Source organism: Mandrillus leucophaeus, unplaced genomic scaffold (assembly GCF_000951045.1).
Source record: "Mandrillus leucophaeus isolate KB7577 unplaced genomic scaffold, Mleu.le_1.0 Scaffold403, whole genome shotgun sequence".
Lineage (NCBI taxonomy): Eukaryota > Metazoa > Chordata > Mammalia > Primates > Cercopithecidae > Mandrillus > Mandrillus leucophaeus.
In genome coordinates, this window is record NW_012104288.1 from 324,202 (window position 1) to 343,564 (window position 19,363).

Here is a 19,363-nt window from a genome sequence, read left to right on the forward strand (position 1 = left end):
CCATTTGACCCAGCCATCCCATTACTGGGTATATACTCAAAGGATTATAAATCATGCTGCTATAAAGACACATGCACACATATGTTTATTGCGGCAGTACTCATAATAGCAAAGACTTGGAACCAACCCAAATGTCCATCAATGACAGAGTGGATTAAGAAAATATGGCACATATACACCATGGAATACTATGCAGCCATAAAAAAGGATGAGTTCATGTCCTTTGTTGGGACATGGATGTAGATGGAAACCATCACTCTCAGCAAACTATTGCAAGAACAGAAAACCAAACACCGCATGTTCTCACTCACAGGTGGGAATTGAACAATGAGAACACTTGGACACAGGGTGGGGAACATCACACACTGGGGCCTGTTGTGGGGTGGGGGAAGTGGGGAAGGATAGTATTAGGAGATATGCCTAATGTAAATGTTGAGTTAATGGGTGCAGCACACCAATACGACACATGTATACATAAGTAACAAACCTGCACGTTGTGCACATGTACTCTAGAACATAAAGTATAATAAAAAAAAAAAGTTGAAGGAAATGAAGAGTTGTTTTTTGAAAAGAGAAATAAAATTGACAAACCTTTAGTTAGACTAATAAAAAGAAAAAACAGAGTAGATAAAATCACAGGTAAAAAAGGAGACATTACAACTGATACCAGATATACTTCAGAAATACAAGGGACCATAAGAGACTATTAGGAACAATATCATACCAACAAATTGGATAGCCTAGAAGAAATAAACTGAATTATGAAGAAACAACAAATCTGAGCAGGCTAATAAGTAAGAATATTAAATCACGAATAAAGAGTCTGCCATCAAAGAAAAGTCCAGAGCCAGGTGGCTTCACTGATGAATTCTACCAAACTTTAAAGAAGTGCTAGTATAAATTCTTTCAGACTCTTCTAAAAACCTGAAGAGGAAATACTTTCAAATTCATTCTACAAGGATAGCAATACCCTGATACCAAGATGGCACAGGAACAACAACAAAAAAGAAAACTACAGCCCAGATGCAGTGGCTCATGCCTGTAATCCCAGCACTTTGGGAGGCCGAGGCAGGCAGATCACCTGAGGTCAGGAGTTCGAGACCAGCTTGGCCAACATGGTGAAACCCCCATCTCTACTAAATATACAAAAACAACAACAACAACAACAACAACAAAATAACAACAACAAAAACTGGGTGTGGTGGTGCTTGCCTGTAATCCCAGCTACTCAGGAGGCTGAGGCAGAAGAATCAGTTGAACTCAGGAGGTGGAGGTTGCAGTGAGCTGAGATTGCGACACTGTACTCCAGCCTGAGCAATAAGAGCAAACTCCATTTTAGAAAAAAAGAAAAAAAAAAAAAAAAGAAAACTGCAGGCCAATAGTCCTAATGAACATAGATGTAAATATCCTCAACAAAATATTAGTAAATCTACTCCAATAACTTATTAAAAAGATTACTCACCATGATAAAGTGGGATTCATCCCAGGGATGCAAGGATTTTTCAGCATATGCAAGTCAACAAATGTGATACATCACATTACCGAAATGAAGGATAAAAAGCATGTGATCACTTCAACAGACATGTAGAAAGCATCTGTCAAAATTCAAAACCCCTTCATGATAAAACTCTCATTAAATTAGGTATAGAATGAATGTACCTAAACATAGTAAAGGCCATATATGAGAAACGCAAAGCTAACATCACACAGAATGGGGGAAAAGTGAAAAGCTTTTCCTCTAAATCTGAAATAAGAAAGGATGCCCACTTTCACTCCTTCTATTCAACACAGTACTAGAAGTCCCAACAAGAGCAATTAGTCAAGAGAAAGAAATAAAAGACATCCAAATTGGTAAGGAAGAAGTTAAACTGTCCCTACTTGCAGATGACATAATCTTATAGAAGACACTGAAGACTCAAGCCAAAAACTATTAGAACTAGTAAAAAAAATTCAGTAAAGTTGCAGAATATAAAAATCAATATACCAACACCAGTAGTGTTTCTATACACTAACAGCGAACTAATTTGAAAAAGAAGTCAAGAAAACAATCCCACTTACGATAGCTATATAAAAAAATACTGGCTGGGCGCAGTGGCTCATGCCTGTAATCCCAACACTTTGGGAGGCCAAGGTGGGCGGATCACCTGAGGTCAGGAGTTCGAGATCAGCCTGGCCAACATAGCGAAACCCTGTCTCTACTAAAAATATAAAACATTAGCTGGGTGTGCTGGCAGGCTAGGGAGGCTGAGGCAGGAGAATTGCTTGAACCCAGGAGGTGGACATTGCGGTGAGCCGAGATTGCACCAATGCACTCCAGTCTGGGCAACAAGAGCGAAACTCCACCTAAAACACACACACACACACACACACACACACACACACACACACACCCCCCAAAAAAACCCCAAAAAACTTAGGAATAAATTTATCCATGGAGGTGAAAGATCTCTACACTGAAAACTGTAAAACACAGATGAAAGAAATTAAACAAAAAATAAACAGAAATACATCTGTGTTCGTGGATTGGAAGAATTAACACTGTTAAAATATCCATATTGCCAAAAGCAATCGACAGATTCAATGCAATCATTATCAAAATATCAATGACATTCTTCACAGAAATAGAAAAAACAATCCTAAAATTCATGTGGAACCATAAAAGAACTTGAATAGCCAAAGTAATCCTGAGAAAAAATAACAAAGCTAGAGGCATCACACTGTAGCTGAGATCTAACTTGAAAACATACTACAAAGCTACAGTAACTGAAACAGCATCATAGTGGCATTAAAACAGACACACGGATCAATGGACAGTATACAGCCTAGAAATAAATCCATCCATTGAACAGCCAACTGATTTTTGACAACAATGCCAAGAACACACATAGGGAAAGGATAATCTCTTCAATAAATGGTATTGGGAAAACTGGATCTACAAATGCAGAAACATGAAAGTAAATCCTCTCTCTCACCATATACAAAAAAAAATCAACTCAAAATGGATTAAAGACTTAAATATAACACCTGAAAATAAAAATCTAGTAGAAAATGACAAGACAGAAGCCCCATGACATTGGTCTGGGCAATGGCTTTTTGGATATGACCTCAAAAGCATAGGCATCAAAAGCAAACATAGATTAATGGGATTACATTAACCTCAAAAACTTCTGCACAGTAAAGGACATAAGCCTCAGATTAAAGAGGCAACCTATAGAATAGGGGAAAATATTTGTAAACCATATATATTTGATTAATATCCAAAACATATAAGTAACTCAAACAACTCAAGAGCAGGATAATAAATAGCCCTATTAAAAAATGGGCAAAATACCTGAAAAGACATTTCTCAAAATAAGAATTACAAATGGCCAAGAGAGGTACACAAATAAATACTCAGTATCAATAATCATCAAGGAAATATAAATCAAAACCACAGTGAGACACAGCTGTTATAATGGCTTTTATCAGTATGACAAAAGATAATAAATGTGGCAAGGATGTTGGTGGGAATGTAAATTAGAACAGCCATTAGAAAAACAGTATAGAGGTTCCTCAAAAAATTAAAAATAGAACTACCACATGATCCAGCAATCCTACTACTGGGTTTATAACAAAAGGATATGAAATCAGTGTATCAAAGAGATACTTGCACCCCCATGTTCACTGCAACATTATTCACAAGATATGGAATCAATCGAAGTGTGCATCAATGGATGAATGGATAAAGAAAATGTAGTGTACATATACAATGGAATACTATTCAGCTATAAAAAGAAGAAAATCCTGTAATTTGTGACAACAGGGATGAACCTGGAGGACATGATGTTAAGTGAAATCAGCGAGGCACAGAAAGATGGATATTCCATGATTTCGCTCATATGTGGAATCTGAAAAAGTTGATCTCTTAGAAGTAGAGTAGATGGTGGTTACCAGAGGCTGGGGTGGTTAGAAGAAAGGGGGTTTTGGGGAGATGTTGGTCAAAGGATATATAATTACAGTTAGATAGGAGGAATAAGTTTAAGAGATCTGTTGTTCAGCATGGTGACTACAGTTGATTATGATATACTGTGTTATTGAAAAATGCAAAGACAGTGGATGTTAAGTATTCTTATTGCAAAAATAACCATGAGATAATACATTTGTTAATTAGCTAGATTTAACCATTCTATAAAGTATATATTCTATTTACTTCAAAACATCATGCTGTACATACATATGTACCATTTCATCTGTCAACTTTATTTTATTTATTTATTTAATTATTTGTTTTTTTTGAGATGGAGTCTTGCTCTGTTGCCCAGGCTGGAGTGCAGTGGCATGATCTCAGCTCACTGCAAGCTCTGTCTCCTGGGTTCACGCCATTCTCCTGCCTCAGCCTCCCGAGTAGCTGGGACTACAGGTGCCCACCACCACACCCAGCTAATTTTTTGTATTTTTAGTAGAGACGGGGTTTCACCATGTTAGCCAGGATGGTCTTGATCTCCTGACCTCATGATGTACCTGCCTTGGCCTCCCAAAGTGCTGGGATTACAGGCGTGAGCTACCATGCCTGGCCTGTCAACTTTAAAGTGAAAAAAAAAGAAGTTACTAAATGGCAGGACTGGTTCTCTCTGATAGCTCTTTAAAAATATGAAGACAGTGTGTTTTTCCTTAAAGTAATCTTTTCTGGTATCAACTGTAAGTATTCTATGTAGGTCAGTTTCTGGGATACCCTAGTCATCTATGCATGAATTACTTTTACTTTGATCAAGTCCACTCTAAAATGTATTATCCATTTTCAACACACTATTTTAGATATGGACTTAATAGAAAAAATCCAAAGGGCATGAGACTCACCTTCAAGAAGGAAAGAAAAATGGAATAGAACCACATGAACAATTTATATATACATTCAGTACCATTTATATCTATCACATTAAACTTTGACACACATGCCTAGCTACTCTTCCAGAGTGTCCTGTCACTTCTCCACTCACAAGCCTTCAGTGGCTTTCCATTTCATCCAGAGAAAAGCCTGAGCCCTTACAAAGGCCTGCAGGGCCTGTATGCTCTGGCACCCTAGTTCCTTCTGTTCCTCATCTGTTATTCCCTTCATATTCCAAGGCAAGAACCTCTTAGCTCTTCCTTGTGTATCCCAAGCAAGTTCTCGCCTCAGGGTCTTTGTACCTTTTTTCTTTCTCCGACTACAATGATATCCCTCAGCAAACAACTGATGAGCCACTTCCCCATTTCCTTCAGGCCAAATGTCACCTTAGTGAAGCCTACCCTGACTGCCCTATGTGAAACAGCAACTCCAACTTCCCAATATTTCCTGTGCTCCTTTCTTTGCTTTTCTTCACAGTCCTTACTCAATCTAATATATAATTTATCCATCTGTCCATCTATTAATTGATTGATGCCTTTCATCCTCTTGCTGAAATGTAAGCTCCATGAGGATAGGACTTTTTCATGTTTTGCCCACTGCTGTCTAATACTGCCTGGCAAATTAAATGCTGATTATTATTAGCACAGTATCTGACATATAAGCTCTCAATAAATATTAGCTATTATTATTATCACCAAATTATAAGCTTTTAGCAGTTTATTCTGAAAATTACTAAACCATAGGCATACCTGGTAAGACTACAACATACATAAAAATAAGTATCAGAAATTAATAGCCACATAAGAATACAGCACCTTCAAAATATATTTATTCCAGTAGTATTAATAGTCACATAAGAATATAGCACCTTCAAAATATATTTATTCCGATAGTATTTAAATAAAGTACTACATATTCTAGCACCATAAAATTCATTGTGAATTTTGCTTACAAGTCATATATAGTACAGATTAAGTATCCCCATCCAAAATGATGAGGACTAGAAGTATTTTGGATTTTAGAATATTTGCATTACTGCCTGAACATCCCTAATCTGAATATGCAAAATCTGAAATGTTCCAATGAGCACTTCCTTTGTGTGTCATGTTAGCACTCAAAAAGTTTCAGATTTTGGAACATTTCAGATTTCAGATTTTCAGATTAGGGATACACAACCTATATAAAATTTGATTACTTAGCTTAATATCTTTAATTTATATCAGTGGTCCTCAGTCTTGTTTTCCATACTACACTTTGCAGTTCCATTGAGAACAGTTTTCTCTACTACACTTTGCACTCCCATTGAGAACAGTGGCTCAGTAGAACAGTGATTCTCTGCTAAGTAGGGGGAATGTGGTAGGTAGTGGGTAAGGGTGGGTTGTCTTGAGTTGAGAATTACTAGTCCATGTAATGGAAACACATTTTTAAAAAGAGTTGTCATTCAAAGGGAATAAATGAGTTACGTATATTAAAAAAAAAATCAAGTATATGTCACAGATCCATTTCTTAATTTATACCCAAATATATACTTAAAAATCTCTTACAAGTGTGTTTTCTCCATTGGAACTATTCCAGAGCCTCATTCGATTATCTGTACCAACAGTGAGGAGGTGAAGCCCATCACTTGTAAAACATAAGCCATTAACTTTCCCATTATGAGCAGTGTTTGCTGCAATGAAAAATATGGTTCAGTTTATTTGTTCTTGTATTCAGGACCTATTTAATGTTTGATGATATAATTATTTAAACATATTAAAGGACAACTACTTGAGTTACTTAAAAAATGTAAGTAGATTATACTTAAAATTAACCAACCCTTCAGATTATTTGAATAGGATAAACTATATAAATCAGAACCATAAAAATAGAGGAAAACAAGAAAAAAGGGAAAAAATTTCTGCCAAACATACTTTTTTTTTCCAGCAAGGAAGCTGTGCCATGAAATTCAATTAAGTGTGTAGCTTAACACTAAAATTTAAAATTAAATGCCTTTCATCTCTCTTATATTTTTATTGCTAACCTAAAAATAACTCCATGGACTATTAAAATCAGTAATTCTAGTGTTTTCCATTAAAAAAAAAAAAACCTTAATGGGAAGGATGACTGTTGTAGTCTCAAAATTTATATCACTTTCAAAATTAACAAGTTCGAGAAAGCATAATTCTAAAACAGCCTAATTAATTTAAAAACATATAAAACATGTTTTATATAGTTTACATGTTCATAAGGTTTTTTAAAAAAGCCATATAAATTCTAACATATGAAATATATTAGGATGAACTATATAAAACCTATGATTGTTTTATATAGTTTTTTAGTTTAAAAATACATAGTTTTTTAGTTTAAAAACTTAAACAATCATAGGTTTTATATAGTTCATTCTGATATATTTCTGGTCCAGAATTAATTTTATACCAAAATTTCTACATAGGAATTGAATTCTACTGTAAAAATGCAGTTTAGGTACTTTGTCACATGGATTGCAGCTGACTCACAATTAACACAATTTTATGTTGATACAATGGCCACAAAATGTTACTATTTCTGTAATTTATTGTGACTTTTTAAATGGCATTGAATTTGTATAGTTGGCCTCAATGGAGCAAAAACAAAATAAGTAAAGCAAGTTAATTCAGAAAAATTTCTACTTTTGAAAATTTGGGGGCAAATGAAACTGCCATTTTTATTTGTATCTTACAGAAAGAGAATCATAAGTTTTTTTTTACATAAATTAAGAAAGTGATATATGATGAATGCCTTTTTAAAAAATGATAAAGTTCGCAATTTGTCAATATGCATTTATTATTTGGCTTCAATTAAAAATGTTCAATGTGAAAAAATACTATCATTGTCATATTTCTTCATTAACGTGTTCTTCCTTACCTGATTCAACAGCTTGTGACTTTTTCCCATTATGTTGATCAAGAGTAATCAAACATCCTGATGCTCTTCTCACATCCCATAATTTTACTCTACTGTCAGCACTGAGAATAAATAAATGTTACATTGACATATGTAGCTAGGACAATGACTGTACCCCTCACCCACCTTTCTAGTTTTACGGCACACAGAGGTTTTGTTATATAGGTACGTATGTACTCATACATTAGGGTTGTTGAACTTTCGCCTTTTCAGCAAATATTCAATAGTCAACAGTAGCTCAAATTAGTGAGTAAATAGCAAAAAAAAAAAAAAAAAAAAAGGTAACCTTTCTTTTCCAGATACCAAGCACAAAATTTTGCTACTTTTTATACCGTTTTAAATTACATGAGCATCTTTTCTCCCAAGGACCAGAAAGGCTTGTAGCTTGTCCCTAGTAAGTTCCTTACCATACCTTCTCTACTGCTTGTTATCCAAATGCTGTCAAGACAAGCAGTTAACTAATTTTATTTTGCTCAAGAATCTATTTGCTATGATTTGGTGTTTTTTTCCTTTTTATATAAAAAACGGTAAGAGTAAGGTGAATAATGAGGACAATGCATTTGCATTTGGTTTCCTATACTCAAATCAATCTTTGCCATATATGTGAGAACTATATTGAATGTTGCCTAGAAATTAAACACTTACTTCTATTTTCTTTCAAGTAAGCGAAAAGAAGAAAAGTAAATCTATGATCAGACATCTATTTCAGCTTCTAGATTATTTCTAAAGAAAAATGCCCGGCAATCCGATGTGCTCCTAATCAGTTCCACTGATGCTATCATGTCCTCACAAGGACCTCAACAATATTGTAACCCAGGGGGCTATTCAATGTCATTTTAATGAGAGAGCACTACATTACATTTTTATAAGCCTATTTTTTATTTATAAGTTTTAAAAAAATATACACACAGGGTGTACTGGTTTCTATAATCTCTATTCTTTTCACAGATGATCATCAAACCTAGCCAACTGGAATAGTCAGCAAAAAGCTAGCATTTCCCATTCTTAAGTTGGTTTTCTTTCTTTCCAGGTGAGGGAAACGAAATCAGTATGAGGATTTACGTTTCTTCTGAAACAGATAAGATTTGAACATATCCAACTTTTAACACTGATTACTAGGTCCATTCTGGTACTGATTCAAATTTCTGGAGTATTCTTATAATTGAAAGCTTCTTAGCTCTCCTCTTATCTGATGAAAACCAAGTTAAGCATGAAAAATGTAAAATCCACCCAAGCATAACCAGCACCTAGTTCCTAACCTTCATACCTCTTTAGCTAGTCTTCTTATGGCTACATTATAGACCTTGCTGCACTTTAGAAATGGTAAATTTCAACATCACATTCTGCCAATTATTAACAGAAGCTTCTTTGGGGGCCTAAACTGTGGCAGGGAGCGAGGGCTGGAAACTTAAAAAAAATCCAGACACAGATCTTTATAAAATTAATATGAATAGCTTTTGTAATAATTCTTCTTCTACTTAAAACTTTATGAAAATATATCAAAATATTTGATTACTACTTCCTATCCCTTCAGTTTTTAAGTTTTCTTAGTCTAACTCTCCTACTTCATTACATCCTTGATCCTTTCTACAAGTCTTTTTGTGATTTTATTTTTTTCCTTTTACTCACGACTTCTAAATTTTCAGGCACTGAGGTACTTTCCTTTAGACACTGAAAATTGTTAAGCCTCTTTCATTTAATGTTTTAATTTCTGTGGCTTATTACAGCTGTGCTCTACATCTTCAACTGAAAACTGCCCAGTAATCCTACGTGCCCTTAATCAGCTCCCTCACTCTTTCAATCTATTATTCCAGATCCATACTATCTTTCCTCAAAATTGCATCCTCATTCCTATATTTTCAAGAGGTGACATCAAGTCCTACTCCACTAAAAACCGAGAAGCCATTAAGTCTGAATTTCTTGAGCTTCTCTGCCAAAGCTACAAACTTAACTGTATCCACGTTCACCTTTTCCTTTTTCCATTTAGTCTCACAGTGCTCTTCATGTGCCAAACTAGGTGTCCCCTCCACCCTCATCTGGATCCTCGATACTAACCACTTCTGTGTATTTGAGGACCTAATGCACCAATTATTCCCTCCATTTCTTATCTTCACCTGTTTCTCTCTACTGGTACTCTTTCCCCAGCATATAAATATGCAATACTCTTTTTTCTCCAGCAAACAAATAAACCTCCCCACATCTTTTGATCCTCTCAGAGTTAAGTGATCCTGTTTTCTTTTCCTATATTACTCCTTCTAGAGATGTACCTCTATTAAAGCATTTTTCAGGATGCCCCGTAATCACTGATTTTTGACTATATGCCCCATTAGATCATTAGATTGTTGGCTTTTCGAAGCCTTAGTTACCTGTGTCCCTAGCACAACGCTTGGCATGTGGGAGGAAGTCATTAAATATCAGAAAATTGAATCAATTAATGTGTGGATATATCACATTCAAAAGAATTCCAGGTTAAAGATAATGCATAAAAATGCTCTATTTAAAAATTTGCAGTGTTATACTTTTGTGTGTAAGAATGACACAACACAGTTCCTCTGTGTTCTAAGGTGAAACACCTTGAAAGTGGATAGGATTAGAATTAGAATACAAAGGAAGACTTCTTTTGGTGACATGAATTAAAATTTCTAACTCAAGACTTCATTTTAAAGGAGTGAATTAATAATTAAATATGCTAAAATATACATTACATAAATGTAGACTTTTCAAAATGCTTATTCTTAATTACTAACTTCAAAAGCAAATAATTTTACCTTGCCGTTGCCAAGATATAGTCATAACGTGGCGACCAGGAAACTGCTAATATTTCTTGTCTGTGACCTGCAAATACAACTATATGAAAAGTCTTGCAAGATATCCGAAAAATCAGAAGATAAAGTGCCAATAATTTTGCCTGATTCTGAAGAAAGTGAGGCTAAACACTCAATGTGAATAGATATGGTCATTTCTCAGATTTATAATAATTGACATTTCAATGCTAATGTGGAGTTTACAGGAGGATTTCTAACACATGGTATTTTATTGTAAAAGAACTAGTTTTGCTTTGGAAAAAACGGAGTTAAGTAAGTCTTTCTTTTTAAATACGGTAGTTAGCCTATGGCAGTAAATCCATATAACTCAAGCTCAGTTACTGTAATAAAATATACAAGATAAACATTTTAAAGGATAAAAATGTTTCCCAATTTCTCGTAAAGTTATGAGAAAATTACTTTAATTCATGATTGTAGAAAAGCATTTATATAAAATGTTTTTTTTCTAGAAAGCACAGGTGATAAGTTCAAAGGGTGATTTCAATATTTTAATTCACTTTTACCTAACTGAACTATTCACATAAGACATTTCCATCTGCTCAGCTTATATTAATAAAAATTCATAATAATGTCAAAAATGCTACCCATCTCACCAACTTTTCTTAATATATTTGTTATATGTTTCTTTGAGATGACTAAAAATATATAAATTATATTCTATCTTTTCATTGTTTAGAATTAGACAATCTAATACTGATAAAAGTAGCAAGAATAATTTAAATACACCTTTACCAAAGAATTACTTCAATATATTTTTCTAAAATGTTTTTACTGAGAAAAAATGTACCTAAATATTAAGAACAATATTTACTCATTAGCCAGAATATTAAATAATACATGAGACAAATACACTGATGTGAGTTGCGTTAGTTTTTTTAAATGTAGAAATAACACAAGGTTTTGAGTTAGAACTATTTTTCATATCATTTGAGCTTCCCCAATGACCACTGTTCACATAAATGTCTTTTCAGTGGTTCAGTTTTATAAGAATAATGCACGGAAGGATCTTTATTTCTCTGCTGACTTTTAACAACTAGCACAAAGTACATCAGTCATGTCACTTACAAAGAATACATTGTTAGTAACGTTTCTTTTTATTGAATTGTTTACTCAAAGTAGTTGCTGTTTGAAATAAAATAAAAATACCCTGTAGAATGTGAGAACAGGATCCAGACTTCAAGTCACAAAGTTGTACTTTGGGTGCTCTAGTACCAACTGTAAAAACAGAACCGGTTTAATTTTATCATAAGTCATCATCAAAAGGAAACAAGACATTATCATTAGTAATCATGACATTTTCACTGTATCCATGCAGAAATATAAAGATATATGCCAAAAATACATTGTCATTTTTAATGTTTACATTTAGAAAAGTTATTTTAACTACAGTTATATTTTAGTAGTAAGAGACCTCTATTATTCCATTTATTTTTTATTCTGAAATAATTATAGATTTGCAAGCAGTTGCAAAGCTAGTATAAAGAGAACTGTGTACCCTTCACTAGGTTTCCCCAACGATTATGTGTGAGCTTACTAAAACACAGTATCAAACCCAGGAAATTTATATTGGTAAATGTGTACGTATGTATGTATAGTTCTACTCCATTTTATCACATCAAATCATTGTATTTTAAAAGCTTAGTTTTTCCAAGTTAATGATATACTTCCAATCACTAGTAATAGATTCACGAAAACTCTGGACACAGACTGAAAGGACCTCAAAGACAACTTAGTTCCTAGCTCTTCTTTACAGATAAAAGAGCTGACTGATATCCAGAGGCAGAGACTCACGTGATGCCACAGAAATAATGAATCACAGGGCCCAGATACCTGATACCAGAAAATCATTCTTTCTCCCTTATAATATGAAGATGTTTGTTGCAGTTGCTTTTATATAAATTGATGCTTAATTTGAATCACAATCTTAGAGAAAGAAATAATTTTCTTGTTTTATTGTGTCAAATTGGGAAAGTTGCCAAATTTTATTCATGTAAAATCTCTGAAACTTCGGTGGTTTAAAAGGAACTCTTTAGAGGACAGAAATATGCTCTTATTCTCTGAACCCTGGCCGCTAGCATAGTGCTTGCCTTGTACAATATCTGTTGAACTGAATATAAATAGTACATATATATATATAAAGAATTGTGATATTCCTGTGGGTTAAAATGTCTACATCAAAACTAACTAGAAATAAAAAGGGAGAAAGTTTTCAATATTTCAAAAGACAAAAGAATACACTCACAAACCTGCTACCAAACAGTGCTTGGTGGAGACTGGAGACATATGATGACTATAAACTGTTTCCTCAAAATTAAATACATCTGCAGTCTGGTAATCAAAAGACATTAAAAAAGTATAAGGTTTAAGTAAAAAAGCACTAAGATTTCTATTTACTTTTCCCTAAATTTGTAGCTATTTTTAAATTGACTGTTAGCAATTCAACTTAAACATAGGAATGTAATACCCCAAAAAACCTTGATAATTTGAAATCCTGTCATTTACCACATTCTTTTCCCTTCTATGAGAAAAAAATGTGTTTTCCCAATAAATCCCACAAGTTAAGAAAATACAAGCACGTGCCTCTCCATATTCCATATTCCTGGTGGGGAGAGAGCTCAGCATCTACATGGATGATGTAGTCAGCACTGCATCTCAGTTCCATATAACCTGAGCTACCACACCCAGGACACTGTCACTACCTAGAATTGCTCCTTCTTTGAAATCATACATTTCAGTTATCTATGACCACAGTCTTCTATAATTTTCAGCTTTTCCCCACCAAATACTCTCAAGAAATCCAAATAAACTCTGGAACCCCTATCAGTTCCTTTCATCTACTTCTCTTCCTCTCCAGCTTGGATTTCAAAGTCCAATACCAATACCAAAGTCAACTGCCAATATCTGCAGTTCCTTTGCTAATATCCTTCCATTTGTCAAGACTTCAAGCCTGGGCGACTCCAAATGTCTGCCTTCTCTGTACTTATATCCAAATTGACCTACATTAGGGGTTGGCAAACTTTCTGTAAAAGTCAGATGGTAAATATTTTAGGCTTTCAGGACCAACTACTCATCTCTGTCACTGCAGTGTTAAAGCAGTCATAGACAATAAATGAACATATTGTAACTGCTCACCAGGTTCTTTCTGCCTGCTGCACAAACAAAACCAATTCACAAAGACCATGGCACTGCAGTAAAGAGTTTAACTGATGCAAGGCTGGCCGTGCCAAGTGGGAGATGGGATTTATTAACATTAATCAATCTCCTTGAAGTCTTGTAGGTTAGGGGTTTTTCAAAGGTAGTTTGAGGGAACGGGTGGGAGTGGTTAGGCAATGAATGGGTGCTTGCTGTTGACTGGTTGGGGGTGCAACCATAAGGGTATGGGGAATGGCCCTCTTGTCCACTGAGCCACTTTTGGGTGGGGCCACAGGGGCAGTTGGTAGGTCCAGGTGGTGCCACTGGTGTCAGATATGAAAAAATCCTGAAAAGATATCTCAAAAGGCCAATCTTAGGTTCTGCAGTTGTGATGTTATATACAGGAGTAATTGGGGAAGTTATATATCTTGTGACCTCTGGAATAATGGCTGGCAATCATTTATGTCTCTTTATTTATTTATTTATCTATTTTTAAGACCAGGTTATGAGACTGGCTAATTTTTGTATTTTTGGTAGAGATGGGGTTTTGCCATGTTGCCCAGGCTGGTCTCGAACTCCTGGGCTCAAGCAATCCACCCTCCTTGGCCTCCCAAAGTGTTGGGATTACAGGTGTGAGCCACTGCTGAGCCTATATCTTAGCAGAATTCAGGCTCCTCTCCTCCTCCTAGTCTGGTGGTCTCTCATTAGCTTTACAAAGGTGGCTGAGTTTTTGGAGAAGGGCTATTATCATTTAAACTATAAAATGGCTGGGGGCAGTGGCTCACTCCTGTAATCCCAGTACTTTGGAAGGCCAAGGTAGGTGGATCACTTGAGGTCAGGAGTATGAGACAAGCCTGGCCAACATGGTGAAACTCTACTTAAAATACAAAAATTAGCTGGTCATGGTGGCGGGCAGCTGTAACGCCAGCTATATGAGAGGCTGAGGCAGGAGAATCGCTTGAACCCGGGAGGCAGAGGTTGCAGTGAGCTAAGATCACGCCATTACACTCCAGCCTGGGCAACAGAGTGAACCTCTGTTTCAAAAATAAATAAATAAGTAAATAAAATTAAAAAATAGAGTATTAACTAAATGTCTTCCAATGTTAGCTTGGCCAAAGTCCAGGAATAATTAAGGCAGCTTGAAGGCTAAAGGCAAGAGGGGGTGTTGGCTAGATCAGATCTCCCCTACTGCCACAATTTTCTCACTGATATAATTTTTGCAAAGGCAGCTTCAATATTTGTGTCTAAAACCTACTTTATTTACAAAAAAAGGCCATGAGCCAGACTTGCCCATGAGCCCAGAGTTGGCCAATCCCTTGCTCTACCCAGGTAAAAAATCTTACAATTAGGGCAGTGTGACATCACTATAAAAGAATATTCATTTCCTCTGGATTTCAGTAATGACCGCCAGTCCCACTATATTTCACTAGTATTCTTCTCTGCAGTATTCCTCAGCTATTTCAAATCTTTTCCACAAATATACCCACTCAGTCACAACAGGTAATCTGATCTTTTATTTCAAGGAGAAAATAGGAGGCACTCAATCAGAATTTCCTTAATGTCTTACCAACAAACCTACAAACACATTTACTTCCACTTATCCTTTTTCCTTCTTCACTCCTGTTATCATAGAAACATGATTCCTCAACCCTGCCTTTTTTTTTTTTTGAGATGGAGTCTTGCTCTGTTGCCCAGGCTGGAGTGCAGTGGCACAATCTCAGCTCATTGCAACCTCCGCCTCCCGGGTTCAAGTGATTCTCCTACCTCAGCCTTCCGAGCAGCTGGGACTACAGGTGCCCGCCACGATGCTCAGCTAATTTTTGTATTTTTAGTAGAGATGGAGTTTCACCATATTGGCCAGGCTGGTCTTCAGATTCCTCCCCATTTTTAATGTTAATCCCCCTACTTGTGTTCAGATTCCCTTCAGCACTGTCAGAAATCGCACCCTATAGATTATCTTCTGGGTATTTATAACCTCTGTCCCCACTGGCTCATTCTCAACAGCACTAAAAGTTCAAGTCTTTTTCATCTTAACACCCCTTCCCTAAGACAAAAACAAAGAGCCTTTTCACCCTACGTTCTCCCTAATCTTTCCTCCTCTTCAAATCCAAACTTTGGCTATCTCTAATTCCTTATCTCCCATGTATTTCTCAACTAATTGCAATCTTATTTTTATTGCACTACTCTAAATCATACTACTCTTCCAATATTACCAATAACCTCCTCATCTGATTTAATCTGTTCGTAGCATTCAACACAGCTGATTACTCCCATCTTCTTTAAAGCAATCTTTTACTGGCTTCCATTGTATCATATATTCCTGATTTTCCTTTCTCTCCTTGGCTACATCTTTTCATCACCTATAGCAGAGTTTGGTTTCCTTTTTCTGTCCTATTTATCTTTGTCTTCAAGGTTTTGTTCTATGCACCCCTTTCAACTGCCACTTGTATGTTATGGGTTAAGTATCCCTTATCCAAAGTAACTGGTACCAGAAATGTTTCAGATTTCAGATTTTTTTTGGTTTTGGAATGTTTGCATTATACTTATTGGTTGAGCATTCCAAATCTAGAACTCAAAAAAACTTCAAATTTTGAACTTCTGGATTAGGGACACTCAATATGTAGTGAGGCACAAATCTGTATACTCAGTGTAGACCTCACTCCTGAATTCTGCGTATGTATAGATCGATTCCTGGATTATCTTCATTTGGATTTCCCGTAAATCCCTCAAACTCAACAAATCAAAAATTGAACTCATCATTCCAACCCTTCCCTATCTTAGTAAATAACAATATAATCCACCCAATTGCAAAGCCAGAGAACCTGGGATCATTCCTATATATATATATGCGCATATATATATATAAATATATTCCTATATATATATATAAATAATGGCTTTGTCAAGATAAAATTCACATATCATACACCTTGGAACCCATAAAAAGTATCACTAGTGATGCTGCAAGTGGTCCCAAGAAGCAGAGAAAAGTCATGACATTACAAGAACAGGCTGAACTGCTTGACATGTACCATAGATTGAGGTGTGCAGCTGTGGTTGCCCACCATTTCAAGATAAATGAGTCCAGCATAAGAACCATTGTAAAAAAAGAAAATTTGTGATGATGTCACTGCAGCTATGCCAGCAGATGTGAAAACCTTGTATGTTTTGTAAAATACCTTTGACCTCTTATTGAGAATCCAACTTTTATGGGGGTGCAGGATTGTTAAAAGAAAGGCATATCGATATATAGACTCTAATATGACTTTTAAAAAGCAAAGTCAATATAGTCATTATATGACAATGTGAAGCCAAAGGAAAGTGAAGGATCTAAAGCTGGAGAATTTAATGCCAGAAAAAGATGGTTTGATAATTTTGGAAAGAGGTTTGGCTTTAAAAAAGTCAAGATAATAGGATAAGAAGCTTCTGCCCACCAAAAGGCAACAGGTGAGTTTCCAGATATCATTAAGAAAATCATCGAGGACAAAGGATATCTGCCTGAACAAGTTTTAAATGTAGACAAAAATGCCCTATTCTGGGAAAAAAAAAAAAAAATCCACAAAGGACTTTTATGATATGGACCCTTCGATGATATGGGCTCTGAAACTAAAGCAAATAGTGGAAGAAGGATCAGTACTGTAACAGAAACATTTTTAGAGAAATAAAGCAGAACACACAGAAATTACGACGTATTTCCATAGTTATACCAAGTGTGCCTGCCTTTCCTTCCAAATCTTCTTACACCTTTTGCTACCCTACAGACAGCAAGGTCAACCCCTCCTCTTCCTGCTGCTTCTCCTCAGTCTACTCAATGTGAAGATGATGAGGATAAAGACCTTTATGATGATCCACTTCCACTGACTTAGTAAATATATTTTTCTTCCTCATGATTTTCTTAATAACATTTTCTTTTCTCCAGCTTATTTTATTGTAACAATACAGTATATAGGCCAGGCGTGGTGGCTCACGCCTGTAATCCCAGCACTTTGAGAGGTTGAGGTGGGTGGATCAACTGAGGTCAGGAGTTCAAGACCAGCCTGGCCAACATGGTGAAACCCTGTCTCTACTAAAAATACAAAAATTAGCCAGGCATGGTGGCACACACCTGTTGTCCCAGCTACTTGGGAGCTGTCTCTTATACACATCTAGATGTGTATAAGAGACAGCACCAGCACCATTTATTAAATAGGGAATCCTTTCCCCATTTCTTGTTTTTGTCAGGTTTGTCAAAGATCAGATGGTTGTAGATGTGTGGTGTTACTTCTGAGGCCTCTGTTCTGCTCCATTGGTCTATATCTCTGTTTTGGTACCAGTACCATACCAAACAGTAACCAAAACAAGTTACTGTAGCCTTGTAGTATAGTTTGAAGTCAGGTAGTGTGATACCTCCAGCTTTGTTCTTTTGGCTTAGGATTGTCTTGGCAATGCAGGTTCTTTTTTGGTTCCATATGAAATTTAAAGTAGTTTTTACCAATTCTGTGAAGAAACTCATTGGTAGCTTAAGGGGGATGCACTGAATCTATAAATTACCTTGGGCAGTATGGCCATTTTCACGATATTGATTCTTCCTGTCCATAAGCATGGAATGTTCTTCCATTTGTTTGTGTCCTCTTTTATTTCGTTGAGCAGTGGTTTGTAGTTCCCCTTGAAGAGGTCCTTCACATCCTTTGTAAGTTGGATTCCTAGGTATTTCATTCTCTTTGTAGCAATTGTGAATGGAGTTTACTCATGATTTGGCTCTCTGTTTGTTATTGGTATATAGGAATGCTTGTGATTTTTGCATATTGATTTTGTATCCTGAGACTTTGATGAAGTTGCTTATCAGCTTAAGGAGATTTTTGGCTCAGATGATGGGGTTTTCTTAATATATAACCATGTCATCTGCAAACAGGGACAACTTGACTTCTTGTTTTCCTAGTTGAATACGCTTTATCTCTTTGTCTTGCCTGATTGCCCTGGCCAGAACTTCCAACACTATGTTAAACAGGTGTGGTGAAAGAGGGCATCCCTGTCTTGTGCCAGTTTTCAAAGGGAATGCTTCCACTTTTTGCCCATTCAGTATGATATTGGCTGTGGATTTGTCATAAACAGCTCTTATTATTTTGAGATACATCCCATCAATACCAAAGTTATTGAGAGTTTTTAGCATGAAGGGCTGTTGAATTTTGTTGAAGGCCTTTTTGGCATCTATTGAGGTAATCATGTGGTTTTTGTCGTTGGTTCTGTTTATGTGATGGATTATGTTTACTGATTTGTGTATGTTGAACTAGCCTTGCATCCCAGGGATGAAACCAACTTGATCATGGTGGCTAAACTTTTGATGTGCTGCTGGATTTGGTTTGCCAATATTTTATTGAGAATTTTCGGATCGATGTTCATCAGGGATATTGGTCTAAAATTCTTTTTTTGTTGTGTCTCTGCCAGGCTTTGGTATCAGGATGATGCTGGCCTGATAAAATGAGTTAGGGAGGATTCCCTCTTTTTCTATTGATTGGAATAGTTTCAGAAAGAATGGTACCAGCTCCTCTTTGTACCTCTGGTAGAATTCAACTGTGAATCTGTCTGGTCCCGGACTTTTTTTGGTTGGTAGGGTATTAATTATTGCCTCAATTTTAGAACC

The 19,363-nt window shown here is 35.9% G+C and overlaps 1 protein-coding gene across 4 annotated transcripts in view; it reads right to left on the reverse strand.

Moving 5' to 3' along the window:
- Nucleotides 1-19,363, reverse strand: part of ERCC8 (excision repair cross-complementation group 8) — a 93,318-nt gene that overhangs the window by 30,882 nt on the left and 43,073 nt on the right. For 3 of the 4 annotated variants that reach the window (XM_011992119.1, XM_011992121.1, XM_011992120.1), the window contains 5 exons: nucleotides 12,858-12,939; nucleotides 11,758-11,826; nucleotides 10,555-10,621; nucleotides 7,748-7,848; nucleotides 6,409-6,533 (listed from right to left, as the gene is read on the reverse strand). In XM_011992119.1, coding sequence (XP_011847509.1) covers nucleotides 6,409-6,533; nucleotides 7,748-7,848; nucleotides 10,555-10,621; nucleotides 11,758-11,826; nucleotides 12,858-12,939 — 444 coding nt within the window. The remainder of the gene's footprint in view (nucleotides 1-6,408; nucleotides 6,534-7,747; nucleotides 7,849-10,554; nucleotides 10,622-11,757; nucleotides 11,827-12,857; nucleotides 12,940-19,363) is intronic. The other variant, XM_011992122.1, reaches the window with a different exon arrangement.